Source organism: Amblyomma americanum, chromosome 1 (assembly GCF_052857255.1).
Source record: "Amblyomma americanum isolate KBUSLIRL-KWMA chromosome 1, ASM5285725v1, whole genome shotgun sequence".
Lineage (NCBI taxonomy): Eukaryota > Metazoa > Arthropoda > Arachnida > Ixodida > Ixodidae > Amblyomma > Amblyomma americanum.
The window spans coordinates 271,447,411-271,465,432 of NC_135497.1; the positions used below are offsets into that span (position 1 = coordinate 271,447,411).

At 45.8% G+C, this 18,022-nt stretch overlaps 1 protein-coding gene across 2 annotated transcripts in view; it reads right to left on the bottom strand.

The window, feature by feature from the left end:
- Positions 1 to 14,190: 14,190 nt before the first annotated feature.
- Positions 14,191 to 18,022, bottom strand: part of wapl (cohesin release factor wings apart-like) — a 112,125-nt gene continuing 108,293 nt past the window's right edge. For both annotated transcript variants that reach the window (XM_077649212.1, XM_077649213.1), the window contains one exon: positions 14,191 to 16,141. In XM_077649212.1, the coding sequence (XP_077505338.1) occupies positions 16,076 to 16,141 (66 nt within the window). In that variant the 3' untranslated portion in view covers positions 14,191 to 16,075. The remainder of the gene's footprint in view (positions 16,142 to 18,022) is intronic.

An 18,022-nucleotide genomic window follows, 5' to 3' on the forward strand; every position in this document is an offset into this window, starting at 1 on the left:
TATTCCTTGTTTACATTTTTCTTATTTTGCACTATTAAAAGGTGAATTAGTGAATGCATATAAAACGAGCTGGAATGGGCAGCTTTATAAAGATGTACAAACGAGGACTGATCGGCTTCTTTGAAAGAGCTTGTGCATAGTCTGTTTCAGTTATGCTAATCTGTGTTTCAGTTCTGTGCTTTATATTAGTAATGTCCTAGAATTGAGGCATTTGTCAGTAATAAGATCTGAGTGCAAGCAATTGGAGACACCCTGGGAGGGGCGACCGGCAACGAAAGTGTTCGCTGATTCGATAGAATGCACCGAAGACCTCACCTCTTCTGAATGACTGTTTCCTGCTACGCAGAGAACGGTGTAAGGGCTAAGTTTAAACTAAAAGGGCATCTATAAATCATGCTCAACCGCACACAATTAAAATAACCAACAAATGAGTATGGCTCATGAAGGAGCTAGAGCTGTATTGTATTCTATTGTATCGATCGCTGACGCTTTACCGCTGCAGAGACGCGTGCATGCGTTTGTGTAACGAAAGGGAGAATACGCGGCCTGCAACTTAACTGCCGAGCGAAAATTATCAGCACCTACATTACGCAAATGCCTTAAGGGAAAGAAGAATGGCGGAGGGAAAGTGAACAGAGAAAGGGAGAGGCAGGTGTGGAGGAATAGGAAAGGGCGGAAAGTGCGGCGGCTGCTCCCAGCATTGCCTTAATCATATTAGTCCACGCTAAATTCGATTTTTCTGTCCCCCCAGAGCGCGTGTGCTGGAATCTTACAGTTGAGGTCGTCGTTCTAGTGCACAGGGTTGCGTAAACGAACATCAGAAATCTGTTTTGCGCGCGCACGCGCAGTCCAAAGCTATAGAGAGCTAAAAATGCAATCGCGTAGCGTGACGCTTTCGTGATGTCGTAACGTTGTTTCGCAACCTTTAGCTACGCCGTCGTTAAGCCGAAAAATCCTTGCCGCGAGAGGATCGAGAAAAAAAAAAATTGCCACGCACAGCACCTTTCCGCAGCAACTGTCGCCCATGTGGCGCCGACGTTCGCAAATAAATAAGCATGCAGGGTGTTGATTCATAAACCCCGAGTGGCAAATCAGGAACCGCGTAGTGAAAAGCGTCGCATTAGAATCGACCATAAGACGTAGTACATGCCCAGTAGTAAACAGCGGCGAGAATAAAAGCATAGGCATAGCATGCGTCCTTCAGGAAAAAATGGTGTCGTGACAGGAACACGATAAATTGAAAGATAACAGCGCAAGAAAGCAAGACAGGGGACAGACTTTATCTTCATTTAAAAACAGAAGCTACAACTGCAAACCAGAGGCGTGCACTCTCGTAACACACACACACACACACACACACACACACACACACACACACACACACACACACACACACACACACACACACACACACACACACACACACACACACACACACACACACACACACACACACACACACACACACACACACACACACACACACACACACACACACACACACACACACACACACACACACACACACACACACACACACAAAGAAAGAAAGAAAGAAAGAAAGAAAGAAAGAAAGAAAGAAAGGAAATCCTTATTGCAAAAAGAGACAGCAAGGAAATACGCTCGAAACTCTTCTAAGCAACGAATTCAACTAATCAGACCACGAGCTCGTGTCCCGCAGTCTGTGCAAATGTCGCTACAAAGAGAAATGTCTCCACAGTACAGAGGCTGGCGCCTGTGTGCTCGGTGCAGTAAGCCAGCGCACACCTGTGGGTAAACAAGGACAAGGAGTGTTTGGATGCCGTTCATATCAAGTAGGCAACGAAAAAGAAATGCATACATTGCATGCTCAAAAGGCCTCAATATCCGCGTTTACATGAATGCGACAGAAGTCGACTCCAGTCCACTTTTTGAGGAGAGAGCAGGATTTGAGAAGGAAAGGCGTGACTCGTCCTCTACCCTCTTCCTCGAAGTTTTCGAACTTTCCCTAAAAGCGGGGACTGGAGTCGACTTCTGTCGCATTCACGTAAACGCGGCTAATGGTACCATTCGAAATCGCTGAGTAAAATCTTGTAATGAACTCTCAACTTTGGCTATGTTCTTGAATTACCACCTGCGGAAAGCAGATGAAAAATGAAGCCTATCTCTGCGCTGGCGTGTACACTGTTGCCACGACTGATAGAGAAACGCTACCAGAAGTGGGTCAACCTGCAGAATTAACTTTTGTCAACTCCGCGAAAAACGAAGGCCAGAAGGCAGAAACCGAATAGACTGTATGACACGCACACTGCATATGAGTGAAGAGGATCGAGATGCGTATTTTCTAATAATTCACATTGCTTCTCGTGTGCACAAAATACTCTGGCACATGTGTAATGAGCCCGAAAATAACAAACCTTTATAGCTGTTCGCGGCACATTCGCCTCATGCTTACCAAATTAATTTTTATTACGTTGCCGAGAGTTTTCGAAACAAACTTTGAAAACAAACAAGAAAAACGGCATTTTCTTCTTCTGCAACAGAAAGAATATCCCGCCTTTTTGGTTATTAATGGTCATAGTCAACTTATGCATTTCTGCGAACTCGCTAGTTTGTAATTTTTGTTTTCCACCTAACCCTTTGGTGCCAAAACTATTAACCTGGGTATTATACCTGATATATCTGGCATCATTATAAAAGTACTTACAACAGCACAAATAGTAGGTATAACAAGAAGGAAGTGGTATTTTGGCGCACACAGTTAAGTGCTGTGATGTAACGAGGCGCTGCACGCACCCTAAACACCGGCAGACTGCCCAGGTCTGGACAAAGTCTCAATCAACTATAGACGAAAAAAACCGACAGCTGTGAAACAAAAAAAAAATCGGATTGAGTATTTATTTTAATGCTATCATTTCAGGGAAGGGAAGCAAGTGAGCTATCATTTTGATGCAACAGTAAAGCCTCGTTAATTCGACCTCCGTGAATTCACAATTCCGGATATTTCGGACTGCTGGCGCAGCCAACGCCCATGCATACGTCTATGGCGTCGGAGACTCGTTAATTGGGGTTAATTTGCGTAAAACAAAGATTCATGTCTCACAACTGTGTTGCCAGTAAATTGACTGTACGAGCGCGGGGCGACGGCTTCCACAAGCGGGCAGCCCTGACGCGTTTCCCACCCAAGCACACGGGCCCGCAAGGCGTGCCTTGGGCTCGCATACTTGCAAGTACACTTACAACTGGTTTTATTGGGAATCCTATAGATCACACACACAAAAACTGCACTTTAAGATCATCGCTCTGCCGGGAAAAATAGCACAATTACGTCTTGGAAAAAAATATTTAAACGAGAACAGCCGCGCTGTCAATGAAGCCATCGCTTATCTGAGACGTGATTAGATCAGCAGCTTGGCCCGCGAAGCAGTTCTTCTCGAAATATTGACAGACATCTCTCTTCCCTTGCGGCCGTGAAGCCGCATCTGCGGCCTGCTGCTTGTACGACAAAAACAGCAGAAAACACAAGCGTCCCGAAGAGAGATCTGCGGATATGTTGATTGTTATGCTGCGATCTTACGATATGCGAAGAAACTGCGTCCATAGTCAACTTCCTGATTTAAAAAAAATGCGTTTGTCCGGAATTTATGAGTATGTTATCAGAGCTACGCAAATACCTGGGGCATTAAAAAATGGACACAAACAGGGCGCTGACTTAATTACAACCGGTTTTATTGAGGCTATATGCCACTGCTAATATACTGTGGCAAACATTCTCAACTGAAACCCACAAAAAGTGACAAGAACCCTGCGCGTGGCAATGGTGACATACGAAGGACTGAGCACACTTTTTTTATTCATTTTCTAGAAAACGAAGTACTTCTTGGACATTGATATCGAGGCGGTACTTACGCATTTGTCTCGGTGTTTGTGGATTCCGCGGGCTTCGGTTATTTCTTTTCTTGTTTTGTTCCGACTTTCTGGTAAGATCTCGCACTGGCTTAGAATCGGACAGCATGCTTTCTTCTTTTCCTTGTTTATTTGTTTCCGTGGTCTCTGCTCTGAATGCCGAAATGACCGGCCACAGAGTTGCTGACGCTGTTAATCTGTTCCCTTAGACGGTCATTGATGCATCTGTCTGCTTAAGGGAACAGATTAACAGTGTCAGCAACTCTGTGACCGGTCATTTGGGCATTCAGAGCAGAGACCATGAAAAAAAAAAAGAAGAAACAAGGAAAAGAAGAAAGCATGCTGCCCGATTCTAAGCCAGTGCGAGATCTTACCAGAAACAGTCATTGATGCATCTGTCCGCAACCCGCCGCGGTGGCTCAGTGGTTAGAGCGCTCGGCTACTGATCCGGAGTTCCCGGGTTCGAACCCGACCGCGGCGGCTGCGTTTTTATGGATGCAAAACGCTAAGGGCCCCGTGTGCTTTGCGACGTCAGTGCACGTTAAAGATCCTCAGGTGGTCGAAATTATTACGGAGCCCTCCACTAGGGCATCACTTCTTCCTTTCTTCTTTCACTCCCTCCTCTATCCCTTCCCTTACGGCGCGGTTCAGGTGTCCAACGATATATGAGACAGATACTGCGCCATTTTCTTTCCGCCAAAACCAATTATTATTATTAAGCATCTGTCCGCTTGTCCCATAATAATAACAATAATTGGTTTTTGGGGAAAGGAAATGGCGCAGTATCTGTCTCATATATCGTTGGACACCTGAACCGCGCCGTAAGGGAAGGGATAAGGGAGGGAGTGAAAGAAGTAAGAATGAGGTGCCGTAGTGGAGGGCTCCGGAATAATTTCGACCAGCTGGGGATCTTTAACGTGCACTGACATCGCACAGCACACGGGCGTCTTAGCGTTTTTCCTCCATAAAAACGCAGCCGCCGCCCATGAAGTGCTCGGCACATGTCAAAGAGATCCTGTACGTGACCTCTTGAGCGCAAGGCACAAATCTGTTTCGGTGTTTCCAGAGATCCCGGGTTCGAACCCGACCGCGGCGGCAGCGTTTCGATAGAGGCAAAACTCAAAAGGCGCCCGTGTGCTGTGCGATGTCAGTGCACGTCAGAGATCCCCACATGGTCGAAATCATTCCGGAGCCCTCCGCTGCGGCAGCTCCTTCTTCCTTTCTTCTTTCACTCCCTCCTTTATCCCTTCTCTTACGGCGCGGTTCAGGTGTCCGCCAATATATGATACAGATACTGCGCCATTCCTTTCCCCAAAACCAATTTTCATTTTTTTTTCGTGGCGCAGCGCATCTTTCTAGTGTTGCCGGAGTTTACAATGTGGCATATCATTTGATATAACCGCGACCTTCATTTTTCTTCTTTTTTTTGTTTTTCAGTGGCTCCACCACGCACCAGCATACTTGCACACTCCCCACCAGACACGCCTAGAGCTAAAGCGAGGCTTTCTAACGCGTGACTAGCAGCTATGCACGCGCACATGCGCAGTAGTGGCCGCCGCAGTGGTGATAAAAAATTGCAACCTGTCTCGTCACCGAGAGTAGATGTAAGCATGACATGATTTGCAGTACCTGGCGTAGCACAAGATGGGTCACAGGTGGCGTGCACCGCATTCTTGAAAATGGGTCTCGTCCAGGTCATGCCGCACGTAGAGCAAATCTGCCGCCGACCTCGTTGAGGCTGAGAACGAGACAGGGACGCACGCGTTCGCGAGTCAACGGCGCAGGCCTGTAGCTAAACGCAACCGTAATCCGCGGCGCTGCCCGGAGGAAGGAGGTAAAAAAAAAAAACTTTATTTTAGGCCAGCACTACGGCCCCAGTGAAGAAGAGCGCTTGCTCCGCCAAGAGCCGCTGATAAACTGCCGAGCCCGAGTGAAGACAAGCACTCCAGGAAGGAGGGGGAGGGTATGGGAAATAAGGAGAAGTAAAGACAGTATTACATGGATACAGAACGTGTTCTGTGCCTGCCTTGATCTCTGGGCCGCCGAGCCGTGAGCAGTGTCACGCCATCCGAAGTGGCAGGGCACTAGTGGGGTGAGGAGAGTGTTAGTTGGAACATTCGCGAAGGACGTTTGCTTGTTCCGTGTCCAGTGACGGGCGAGGGTGGGCTAAAATAGTGCGATTCTCCCTGGTATTCTGGTATACTGTTCAGCTATTTGCTCTCTGTATGTTTCTGGGTCTTCCACTGACGTTGGATTTGTCCAGGGGGTCGAAAGCGCCCGATTGTCGATTTCGCAGGCCCGTTGATGAACCAACCCATTTTCCTCGATCCCAGCATATACACAACGCAGACTACTGGAAACCCGCCTACATGACATTCTAGTAGAATCATATAACAGCAATCCGTACATTACAATCACCCTGCTTTGTATTAGTCACTAGATAAGCTTTCAGTGACTCTACGTTGGATACCTGCATGGTCATGCGCCTCCCGGCGTGCGCTCCTCGCACGACTCCTTTTCGTAGCTCTGACTTTTTAATGCGCTATAGCATTACTGGCCGCGGTGAGCGATTTCAGCGATGTGTGTGTGGTCCCTCTGCGTCACGCAAAGAGAAAAAAAATGCCAGAAAAAATGTTGCATGGGTTAGATTCGAACCCAGGAACTACTTCTGGGAGACGAGTGCGGAACCTCACATCTATACGACGAGTTTTAAAACGAACAACAGCCACGACGAGTTCCATGTTGATTTATGAACAAAGGTGAACACAGTGTGTGCGGTAAGCTAGCAGAAAAAATAAATGGAAAAAATAAAGGAAATTTAATAAAATCAAAAACAACAAAAATATTAGGAAGAACGATGCGATGTGAACAAGACGATGGTTTGCAATGGTCCCGCAGTAGTTGAGAGTCATGCTGACAGTTAATATAAAGCGTTTGCAATGGCCAACAAAAGGCGTTTGCAGTGGTTTGAAGAATAGCCAAGCAGTCGTTAGTGGCCACAACTGCTTTCTTGCGCATTCAAACCTTGCTCTTGCAGAGCACAAGGTGTCATTTTTGTTTCTTTTAGGGACGCCTCCTGCGCCTTATCGCACGTGGTAATCGCGAGCGATTAGTAAAGCCACGATGACAACAGAATCGCTGTAGAACAGAGTTACAGCGCTGCCAGCGGCAACCCGATCTTCACATCGATAGCAGAAATTTTGTAAGCCCACAGCGTGGGCTTCCGCTCCCGGTGCGCTAACCGCTCCAGCGGAAATTTTCGCTAAGTTCGCTTCAGGTTCGCCGTCATGTTCTCCCTGAGGTTTGCCGCGGTTCCCGGACGATGTTCGCCAGAGTGTCGAGAACGGGAGTTAAAAGGAACGCATGTTTGAAAAGATGCGACGTTCGTCAGCTGCGCTGCGACGATGTCCTGGTCTACTTGATTTCATTAGATCAGCCCACCTTTTTTCATTTACTTAAGCATCTTGCTCATCTCTCATTTCATAACCTTTATGCCCTGAGGCAATAAACATTGCTTTAAAATAAATGTTCCGGGCGCAGCGTAGGAACGTCGTGCTCGGGACGCCGCTCGTATGGAGGAGGCCAGAGGCTGCATACGTGTGGCGAGTGGAATAGGACGAACGCGTTGAGCAACAAAATCCGCCCCAGGTGAAAATTTCCAACTGGCATTCTGCTGGTTTCAGTTAGTTCCGACAGGAGCCTTGCGTGTTCTGTACTGCGCCAGCTGGTTCCAGCAATAGATCTTGCCGGTTTTCTACTGGGCCGACTGCTCCCAGCAAGAACCTTGCTGGTTTTCCACAAGACCAACTGGTTCCAGCAGAAACCTGTTGGTCCATACTATAGAGCTTGCTGGTTTTATGCGACAGCGTATACAGCTCGTTGGGCCTGAAAGCCTTCGGCGTAGTAATAGTCGGCACCGCGTGTCGGAAATAATCGGGGGCTGCGTTAAAGAAAAAAAAATCGTATCATGGTAATTTGTGGTTCTAGTGATTGATTGGTGTGTGATAGGCGATGGCAAGTTAATGAAATCATTGTAACTGATTGGTTTAATTAAAGAAATTTAAAAAAATGGGCAAAGGGGGTTCAAAGGTGTCAAAATGCTCAGAATGAAAAAAAAAATCGATCAATTAATTAATGGAAACACTTGGAAAAAGAAAAAATGCGTTCAAAGGTGTTTTAAAAGCGAAGCTTAAGCGTCCTCCAATTTTGAACTGGGATTTTCTGGTTCTAGCCGACCTTTTTGCTGCTTAGTATGGAGAATTTTTTGCATTGTTAGTAAAGATCGTTTTCAGCTAACAGGAAATTTCAGCTAAATCTCTTGGATTGTGCCTCCGATAAACTGCTTAAAGATTTCCAAAAATTGATGAGAAAGCTGCACATTAACCATTCCTCACTGACACCTCTAGTACACCCTTAAAGGGACCGAACACTGAATTTTAAGCACTCATTTTTTTTTCGCCACAACGGAAAGCTTGCTGCCTAAGGTGCTAGATTCCGCAACGGTTTTGTTGGAGACGCTGTAGAAGATTTTTACCCAGAATTTCAAGATCGGTGCATGCAACCGTTTTTATGTTGCCCGGTGCTGGAAACCACATCAGCAAGCGCGATGGCGATTGCACGTCGGCAAAGGTGCTGTAATAAAAACTAATATAAATCTCACCCGCCAGAGAGTAGTAAGATATTATCAGTAGAGTAGCGTCCATTTAGTTTCCACACTGAAGGAAGTGATGTACGCCTCGTCGACGGAAGTTTTAGTGGACCGTGGTTGCCGCTCATGGATGGATGGATGGGTTGGTGGGTGGACGGGTGGGTGGATGGATGGATAAGGCTGAACCCTTCAACTCGGCCGTGGTTCAAGCCACCCAGCCATGTCTTGTGAAATTTTACTCTTGCCTTGATTTTAGCCACCAATCAGATAACCTTCGCTTGATTATTTCTACCCGCTTAAAATCTACTTTCCCTTCACTGTCCTTGAACCCCAATGCCTTGGATAAATCAGCCCCGCTGCTTTCCACTGCAGGGTGAATTAAGCCCTTTAGAGAAAAGTATCAAGTGTTTAGCCGTTTCCCCCTCCTGTCCGCACGCAACGCACAACGTGTCTATCTCGTGGTACCTCACTCTACTAGTCTAAAAATGTCTTAGCCGCATCAAACTGAAAGCTGTGGCGCTATCTAGTGACAAAAGCTAAAAGCACATGGTTGACGATGCGAAGGGAGCATTGCTTTTCATCGAAGGGCGCACTGAAGAGTGTAAATTATAATAAAACATGAACACTCCTGATCGAAAATAACAATGCGCACTTAAAACAATTCACGATCTTTTCAGCTCCGCCGTAATCTCATGGCACGCTCTGTGCAGTAGTTGGCCCCTTCAACGGAGGGCATGTACCAACTGTTGCGTAAATCAGAGAAAATCGAAACAAAATTCCCTCGGCCTAACCGCCCGCTCGTTAGCGCTCAAAATTCGCGCAAAGGTGGCATTTGGTAGTAAGTTTGCATTATGTTACGTTTTGGACGGAGCACTTGCCCGATTCAGTCAAAATTAATCTAAAATCTTCATCGTCTGTGGCGACGGCGTGCCAAAACTGCGGGCTTTCACAGGAACGATGCCGGTTAGCGCCGTCATGCGCCCTCCAGACGAACGAGCACTCTACTGTCACGACCGGTCTCGAGAGGGGCGCGCGCGCGCTCTGTTTCATACGGCCTTCGCATTCGCCGCGGAAGTGAGTTTTTTCTCCGGGAGTTACGCCGCCCGCCGCCGCTAGAGGCGCGACGACCGCACCGTTGGAAACCGCTGGCTCCACGCCTGCATCTGCAGCGGCGCGCTGTAGCCCGCTGGTTCATGGTGAGCGCAGCACCGAAATCAAAGAAAAAAATGCAGACGCTTAAGCTGCGTATCTTCAACACAGTCCACATGTGCACAGATTATCACAGACTTTGCTCGATAAAAACCTTTAAAATGAGGAATCACTCTCCCATTCCTCAGAACTATGTCGAGCATTTATGGTTTTAAATCCAGAAGGAAGTACTCTGATGACTTCCTCTTGTATGTCTCATGGTCCGTGATTAAATGGCAAGTTAATGCTAAGGCGAAGAGAATGAAAACTCAAGAGGAACGAAAGTTTTGCGCTTGCCCCAATAGAAATGTACTATATCACGGAGAATTAAATTCTCTACTAAGCGTGAGCCGTAGATCCGATAGCGCTGTAGCAGGTGGCTTGAGACGATACTTCTAGAGTTGAAAGTCAGGCTTATGTACACAAACGTTGAACTGTGAAATAAATTGATTGCTGGGGACATATATGTACTACTTAATTATGCCGGTATCACTTTTCGCACGTCCTGAATGTAGTTATTTTCACCCTCATACGTCACAACTTCCTCAAACGAGAGGTATGTATTGAGAGCTCAAAAGAATACTAATTACTAATTTGCACGTGCAAGTGTCAAGAATCATAATGCATTGTTCTTTGCTCGAAGCTAATGGCACGTGGCCTTCGAAGCCAATGGCACGCGAAAGTCTGTATTCATGTTCAAAACTGTTGTAAGCCCATAAGGCGTCAAATGGTTCGAGTTCCTTGTCACCTTTAAATTTTGCAAGGCCGAAAGCGACCGCCCGTCCTGACCTTAGTTTACCGATCACTTGTTTTATCACTTCGCCGCCGTACTGCTTTCTGTTTAAGACACGAGTTCGCCCAATAAATAGTTTTCAAGTTGGACGCAAGCTTTATTGTCATTCTGGCCTGGCTAACATTACCAGAACGTAACAGAAGTAACCAGTACAAGGTGTGTATGCTGCCACAGATATTGACGCATACCGAGTATTGCAATTTCAGAAATTATGTATGTCCAATGAGCGACTTCAGCTACCATAAAGAGCGCCATTTTTTGTTGTACACGTATATTCAACCTGCGGCGTGTTCTGAAGCTGCCTAAAATTATTTGGTTTAAATATCTTTGTAAAAGACCTCAGATTATGCAGTTGGATGTCCAATGCGCTCTATTTTCTTAAGTTCAGGGTATTTTATTAACATGTAAGCATCGCAAATGTTAATCTTAAGTTCCTTACATTGCAAGCTAAGCCAGCTGGTATAATCCACATTGCTGTAAGGTTTATTAGTGCAGCCCAGTTAGGTTGCGGAAAACTTTCTTGGGGTGCTACTTCGTTTCATGAATGACATAAAAAAAGTTCATGCTCTTGAGAGGTTTATCGAAAGCGATCATGAGGCTGCAGAAATGCAGGAGAATAATGCAAAGCTGGTAGTCATTGCCTCTCAGATAAGTCTGTTGGCTCGTGAAGGCCGATTATATTGAGACAGAGTGCAGTTCCGAACTAATTTTGCTTTGCTGGTACAGTAGTTTGTTCGTGCTTGCAGTTACTGTCAACAACTGACTTAATTTTTGCGTTGTCATTGGGTGGGAGGGGCAGTCGTGAGACGCCGCCAAACTTCAAAATGACTTTCTAAGAGAAGATCTTGGATGTCGCGTGCGTGCAACGTGCTCTGCTCCTGTGGCCAAAGTTGGGTTCAGTCTGTACCCACTTTTTTCGCGAATGACATGATGCGCTTTCATGGGCAGCACCATGAATTCTCAATGCCCCTTTTGTGCAAAATTAAACCAGCTGCGCTTGAAATTTCAGGAGCTATATTTACGCTGCAGAGTCCTTTACTCATTGAAACTTTCCATCCAAATTTTACACGCCGCATATCATTCTACAAACTCATTCAGGACTGACCAGAAGACAAACTACAGGCTGATAGGATTGCTTTTTAGCCAAATATAAGGGTATGAACATGTTGATGTCTGTGTTCAAAGAATACGTTCGACCATACAGAGTCAGGCTACAGGAGAGAATGCGCAAATTTATTTCAGATTTCTCCCAAGGCAAAGGGGCTGACTACGCGGTCTTTGCGTAAAGCGTAGGAGGTAAAATATAAAGGCTTGACGGTTACCACTGACATGGGCCAACTGGGAGCCAGCACGCATTCTCTTTCCGCGTGAACGGCGGTCGCAGCGGTGGGGCAGTGGCGACCCCACCGAGGTGCGGCAGGAGGCGGAAACAGACCCCATTGCGAAGGCCGCAAGAAGAAAAGCACACGCTCCCCTCGAGACCGGCTGTATTACCGTGCAGGGAAGCTCCGGAGAAATTCATGGGAGAAACTCAAGGTGTGGGGAGGGGGGCAGTTGTGTGCAACATCGTTTTCTGTGCCCAATTTTGATAAAACAGCCGAGGAAGCACTTTCAAGCCAACCGTGCAGCCGCTTTCTCCCCCTTGGGTTTCGCTGCAGCCTCAATGGTAGTGTGCTCGTTCCTTTGGCGAGCACAGAAGGCGCTACGGGTACGACTGCTGCGAAAGCTTGCCGTTTCGGTCCGCCGTCAGCGCAGATGATGGATATTTTCGATTAATTCTGACCGAATCAGGCAAGTACTCTAAGCGACCCCCAAATGCAAACAAAACTGACCACCAAATGCAACCTCTGCGCGAAATTTGAGCCCAAATAAACATGTGATTAGACCGAGAGAATCGTTTTTTCAATGTTCTCCGATTTACGATACAGTGAGTATAAGCATGAGCCCAGGTGGTATTGTAGGACAAAACTTAAACAGCAGCTGGTAACACTTGGTCACGGTCGGTGGCTTCCTGTGTTGCTCCGCTGGGCAGTCACAGCAGTTAACAAAATCAGCTTTTCAACGTTTGACTATTATAAACAAGTATGTCAAAATTATGGAGCTTGTAATTTTTTTTCTTGAATAGCCTTGTTTAGGTACAAAGAAAAGTTTTAGCAGACTTCTTTTTTGTCGTGGAAGGATGCTGTGCAGTGTTCCTGAATGCTGGCAGAGCTTCACTGCAGACTCAGTTTCATCCAACTATAGTTTGAATGTGAATGTACGAGTTCTACATGCTAGCTATGCGTGTTAATGTAGTTTGTTGTTGCTAGCCGAATGGGGTTTGAAGCTGTATGCATGCTCTCACTATAGATAATCTGCATGGTCCTGCAGGGTAACCGACATTTTAGCGTAGGTCATGTGTGTTCCTTAATTTTTTGTGTGCTAATTATAGGAATTGTTCCTTTAGCACTTGCCTGCAATATTTCAGTATAAGGTAGAAAACAAAAAGGTTGTACGAATTGTTTATCCAAACAGATAAAAGTTATTTGAATGTTTCAGTGCTGCCAGGGAAAGCACCTACTGGTTCCAGCAGCTGTTGGGAATGTGTCAAAGACCCAGTGCTATTGGAACCAGCAGAACCCCAGATGCAAATTAACACCTGGGGCATGTCCATGCCCTCACATTTCTCACACCATAAGGTACTCATTATAACACTTCCATAACACAAAAAAACTGTTGCTGCTATTAGCGCTGTCATCATTGCATAAATCCTTTTGCGAACCACCTAGCGCTGATCACTCATTGTGCCTTGGGGTGAGAGCACGTCGGTTTTATTTCTCGCTCAATTTTGAACCTCTTAACTGCAAACGCTTGACAGCAGCAGCAAAAAGCCAAAATGTCAACGTCGTTTAAATGTGGATTTGAAGGTCTGTAAAGTGCAGGAGACCACGAGCACAGCTCTCGTCGGACAGCGAAAGAAGAGTTGTCCATAAAGAGGCCGTTCATCGAAACGCTGCCTAAACAAATAGTGAGCACGCCGAAATATATAGCAGCAACCACCATGTTTCATCGGCTCATTCATGCGGAGAGCGTGGTCAGGGCCACAAATGTTGCTGGGGTAAGCGTGACCGTGCTTAAGAAACAAGTGCTGCCAGCCGAGCCTACGCATGATGCACGAGTAGAGTACCTCTATGTCCACGCCTCTGGCCCATCGAGGCACCTTATGCACAGGAAATCTCCAGGCCTAATGGGCAGAAGCATATGTGACGGAGGCTGCATCAACAGGGTTTAATGTGGTGCAACTACTTTCACATCCATGAAGCCTTCCCTGCTTTTTGCCTCAGTACAGAACCAAAGAACACATGCTTGCAGACCTTTAACTTGTCGGTGAACACAGCTGTCTTCAGTTTGCTCAAGTTTGCGATTGTTATTGCTATTCCAAGAATATTATGGTTCTGCCCCTTTCCTAAAGCTAAATGGTGTGCAAGAGCTGAATTCAGCGCTAAGCAACACTTTCCACCATTATGAATTGCTATCAGGGCAAACAGTGAACGCTGAACCAAGCTCCTAATGATGCTGCCATTTGGGTAACATCAGGCTGCATTCGGATGAGTTTCAATAAATCAGTGTAACAGACGAATTGTGCCAATATGGACTTTGGAACGAGGTAGTTACATGCAAAAGCAAAGAAAAACCATATTTTCATAAAATTTATTGACTCCTTTTCAGAACATTGGTTGCTTTTTGTCCTGTAAATAAATATTCTGATACAAATACCATGTCCTCATCAAACGCAAGAAGATGAAACGGGGAAGCACGTGCAGCATACGTTCATGAACGTATGAACTTTGTACAACTTCAGAATCAACACGGTGCCCACAGAGAAAAACAAAACAGCCACAGAAAACAATGAGCCAGAATATGCAGAGTCAATAAATAGCCTCATAAAACAAAATCCATATATAAACGAAATACAAATATGTAGTGGTGGTGGCGGTGAAACGATGGTTGTATATACACATTGTGCCCAACTCAACAGGCCGACTGATGCGCAACTTTGTCGGGGAAGGGCGGGGGAAAAAAATAAAGAGTGCCAAACTTGGAATCTGGCCTTTTTCAGATAGCCATAGTCTAGGTTAAACTGTTCTGACACACACACACACAGCACAAAGAACAGACATGCCACACACCATTCATTCTCATGCATCCCTCTAAGATGGCAAGGAAGGCCTGAGTGCTTCCACAAAACCACAGACGTGTCCTAAACCAGTACCTGTGCGCTGGACCTTACGTTCTAACACTTTCTTACCCTCTGCATAATATTTGCAAGGGCACATGCGCACACAGGAAGAATTTATACACAAATAATGAAAAGCGGGGGAAGGCCGCAACACTGTGCTTGAAGCTTCGTGATAGCAACCCATAATGCGCAAATTTAAAAGCTCCTTTAACACTGCAGCTCCATTTGCTTCCAAAAGCATAGCTACCATTGCCTCTTAACACGTTCACTGTGGCAGCGATTTGCAAGCCCTAATCCCTATGTGTCGTGGCGCAATGGTGGGCCACCGTTCTTGAGTGTGGCGTGATCCCCTACTGAGCCTCCGGGAAAGCCAACTTATTGGAAGCAGCAGTAGATTGCTACAGTAACCTGACATGTGCGTTTTTCACAGGTTGTTTGAAAAACCTGATCTTTGCCATGGCTTTATCATGCCAAACAGTGTTTGTGCCATACAGCATGAATACAAGAAGTGACCCACCGGGGACCCACGACACAGTGACCATGTTAAAGTCTGAACGAGTTAAGAATTGAATTCGAGAGTAAAAGCTGCAGGGCCGACAATATAAGTTTACCTAACAGCTCACATATGAAGCATTACAATGTGCTCAAAAAAGACACCTTTCTCACTAACTTTTTTCACTAAATGATCAGCAGCTTGATTACCCCAGTACTTTTGAAAACACCAAAGGACAAAAAAAAAAAAACTGCTACTCAGCAAAATAACTTTCCATCATACAGATATGGAATATAGATTTCCACATAAGATGCTCAAGAGCGCATGTAGCTAATATAAACAACAGAAAAACCATGTTTTTAACTGACCTTCCATTACCTATCTGGAAAAAAAAAAAAACGGTCATTAAAGAAACTACAAGACATGAAACGTCTCTCGCACTTATGGTTACATGAAGTCTGATCAATATTAAGTTTTCTGCAAAAGTATAACAGCTGGCTTGGCTTACCATTATACACAATAAGAACAAAGCCTCAAAACATGACCTGTTTAACATTGCCCACAAACAAATGCCAACACACACGGATCCACAACTCTGCCTCTTACCACAAACCATGTCAATGTTAAGCCTTGACCAAAAAAAGAAAATAGAGGACACTGATGCGGCATGTTATATACAGAGCTAAGAGGAAAGCAGTCAAGAAAATGGCCTTCACAATTAGCATGCACACATGCTGATGAGCAGAAGCTACGTCATGGAATCCAGGTTTTCCACCTTGCCCGATCAGATTCGCAAGGAAAGGTAGACATGCTGGTGAAGAGATGTTCAATGTGCCTGGCCTTGGGTGATCAGCTGTCTTCAAGGACTTCAATGACACGCTGTATGCGTTTGGGGGCTGTATTTCCAAGCACACCCTGTGAATAAACAAACAAACAAAAATAATGCATTCATATGTCACAGCCCATGAATATTACCAAGAATGAGTACCAAAAGACAACACATAAATATCAAACCAGCCAATATTTTGCCCAAAATACTAAATTTGCATGTGTTGCCAAATGTGGAAAACTTCCATCGAAGTGTGAGAGTAACTCGGCTGAAAAATTGCCAGAGTATGTTTCATAAAAAATGTAAGATATGGGAAACCTTTTTAAGTGTCTGTAAAAATACTGTTCAGTGCATTTTGCTCGAACAAACTTGAGCCAGCAGCAGAACATTGTATGTGCACTGTTGGCATGAATGTAATGGGGCCGGCAGCTGTACATAATAAATGACAATAGCAAATTTACACATCCAAACAAACAAGGACCAAAAACAGACCCAGAACAGCTCCAAGAAACAGTTTGGAAGTTGCTGGCTAGTTTGCAGACTGCTTTTTCAGCTCTGCAACGAGCATGAACAATGCTGCAGCCAAGTAAGAATGTCCCACATTATGTACTGGAAGTACTCTGACTGTTTACATCTACGTTATTGGAATGGTACTGCCAGTCATTCACTGGGAGCTCCCTAAGAGGTGACATAAAAGACTGCATTGACCCAGTGTTTGTCTTGAATTACAAAATGCATATTTCGTACTAACTCGAAGGGGATCGCGAAATATATCGATAATTCGAAATATAAAATATGCATGTCAAAATCTTCTCTAACAACTCCACACATCTCAAGGCAGTTTCCTGATGTCGTGACTAACGGGAACTTGCCGATCTGTGCCTAAAAGGCGCGTAAAAAAACAAAAACACAGCGCAATGACCAGAGCACTTTATTTCGAAAGAAAAAAATATGTGACCTTTGCTTCCTTTTCCTTATGCACCATCAAGTTCATTACGCTGTCCTCAAGCTTGTTGACAGTGTCCAAATGAGAAAGGCCAGCTCCTTCCATTGTGCCACAACAGCGGCGAATGGCGCTGAAAGCTGATGCAATTTCAGCTGCAGTGCACGGTGGTTGGTCCTCTTCGTCGGAACCTTCGCTGCTGCTCGAGTCTGCGTCCTCATCACCCATGATGTCAGCCACAATCTCCGCATCAGCGCGATCCGCTGCAGCTTGCACGCCGTCGTCAGCGCTGACAAAATCGCCTGGGCATGCCCAGAGCTCGCGAAATTCGCTGTCCAGGCATCCAGCATCATCGTCTTCACTGTCAAGACATCCGTCGGCTGCAGCTACCACAAAGCCTGCTTTGCGGAAGCAGTTCACAATTGTGGTTTTTTTCACGTCGTTCCAAGCACCAGTCAGCATTTGAATGGCTCCGAGGAGGTCCACCTTGAGTTCGATTCCTAATCGAAGGTTGATTAGGAGCCTCTGCACCAGTCGTCGTCTGTACCCAACCTTAAACGCTTTCACAATGTCTTGGTCGAGAGGCTGAAGTTTTGCCATTGTGTTTGGCAGCAGAAACTTGAGGGTGATCTGCTTTAATGGGCAGACATGATGAGCCGAACAATTGTCAAGAAGAAGACAAACTTTGCGGCCAGACTTCTCCAGTTCGGCATCCCACGCCTGTAGCCACTCAACGAAAAAATCGCGTGTCATCCAAGCTTTCTTATTGGACGCGTATCGAACCGGGAGGCCTTCCGCGTTCTTAAAGCAGCGTGGCAATCTGCTCTTTCCAATAACAAACGGCCGTAGTTTGCATGACCCATCCATATTTGCAGCAAGCAAAATCGATACGCGCACTTTGCTGTTCTTTCCACCATGGCATGTAGTGCCCTTCAGATGCAGGGTCTTGTTTGGCAGCATTTGCCAAAACAGTGCCGTCTCATGTGCGCTGAATATTTGCGACGGCGAAAAGCCGTCGGAAATA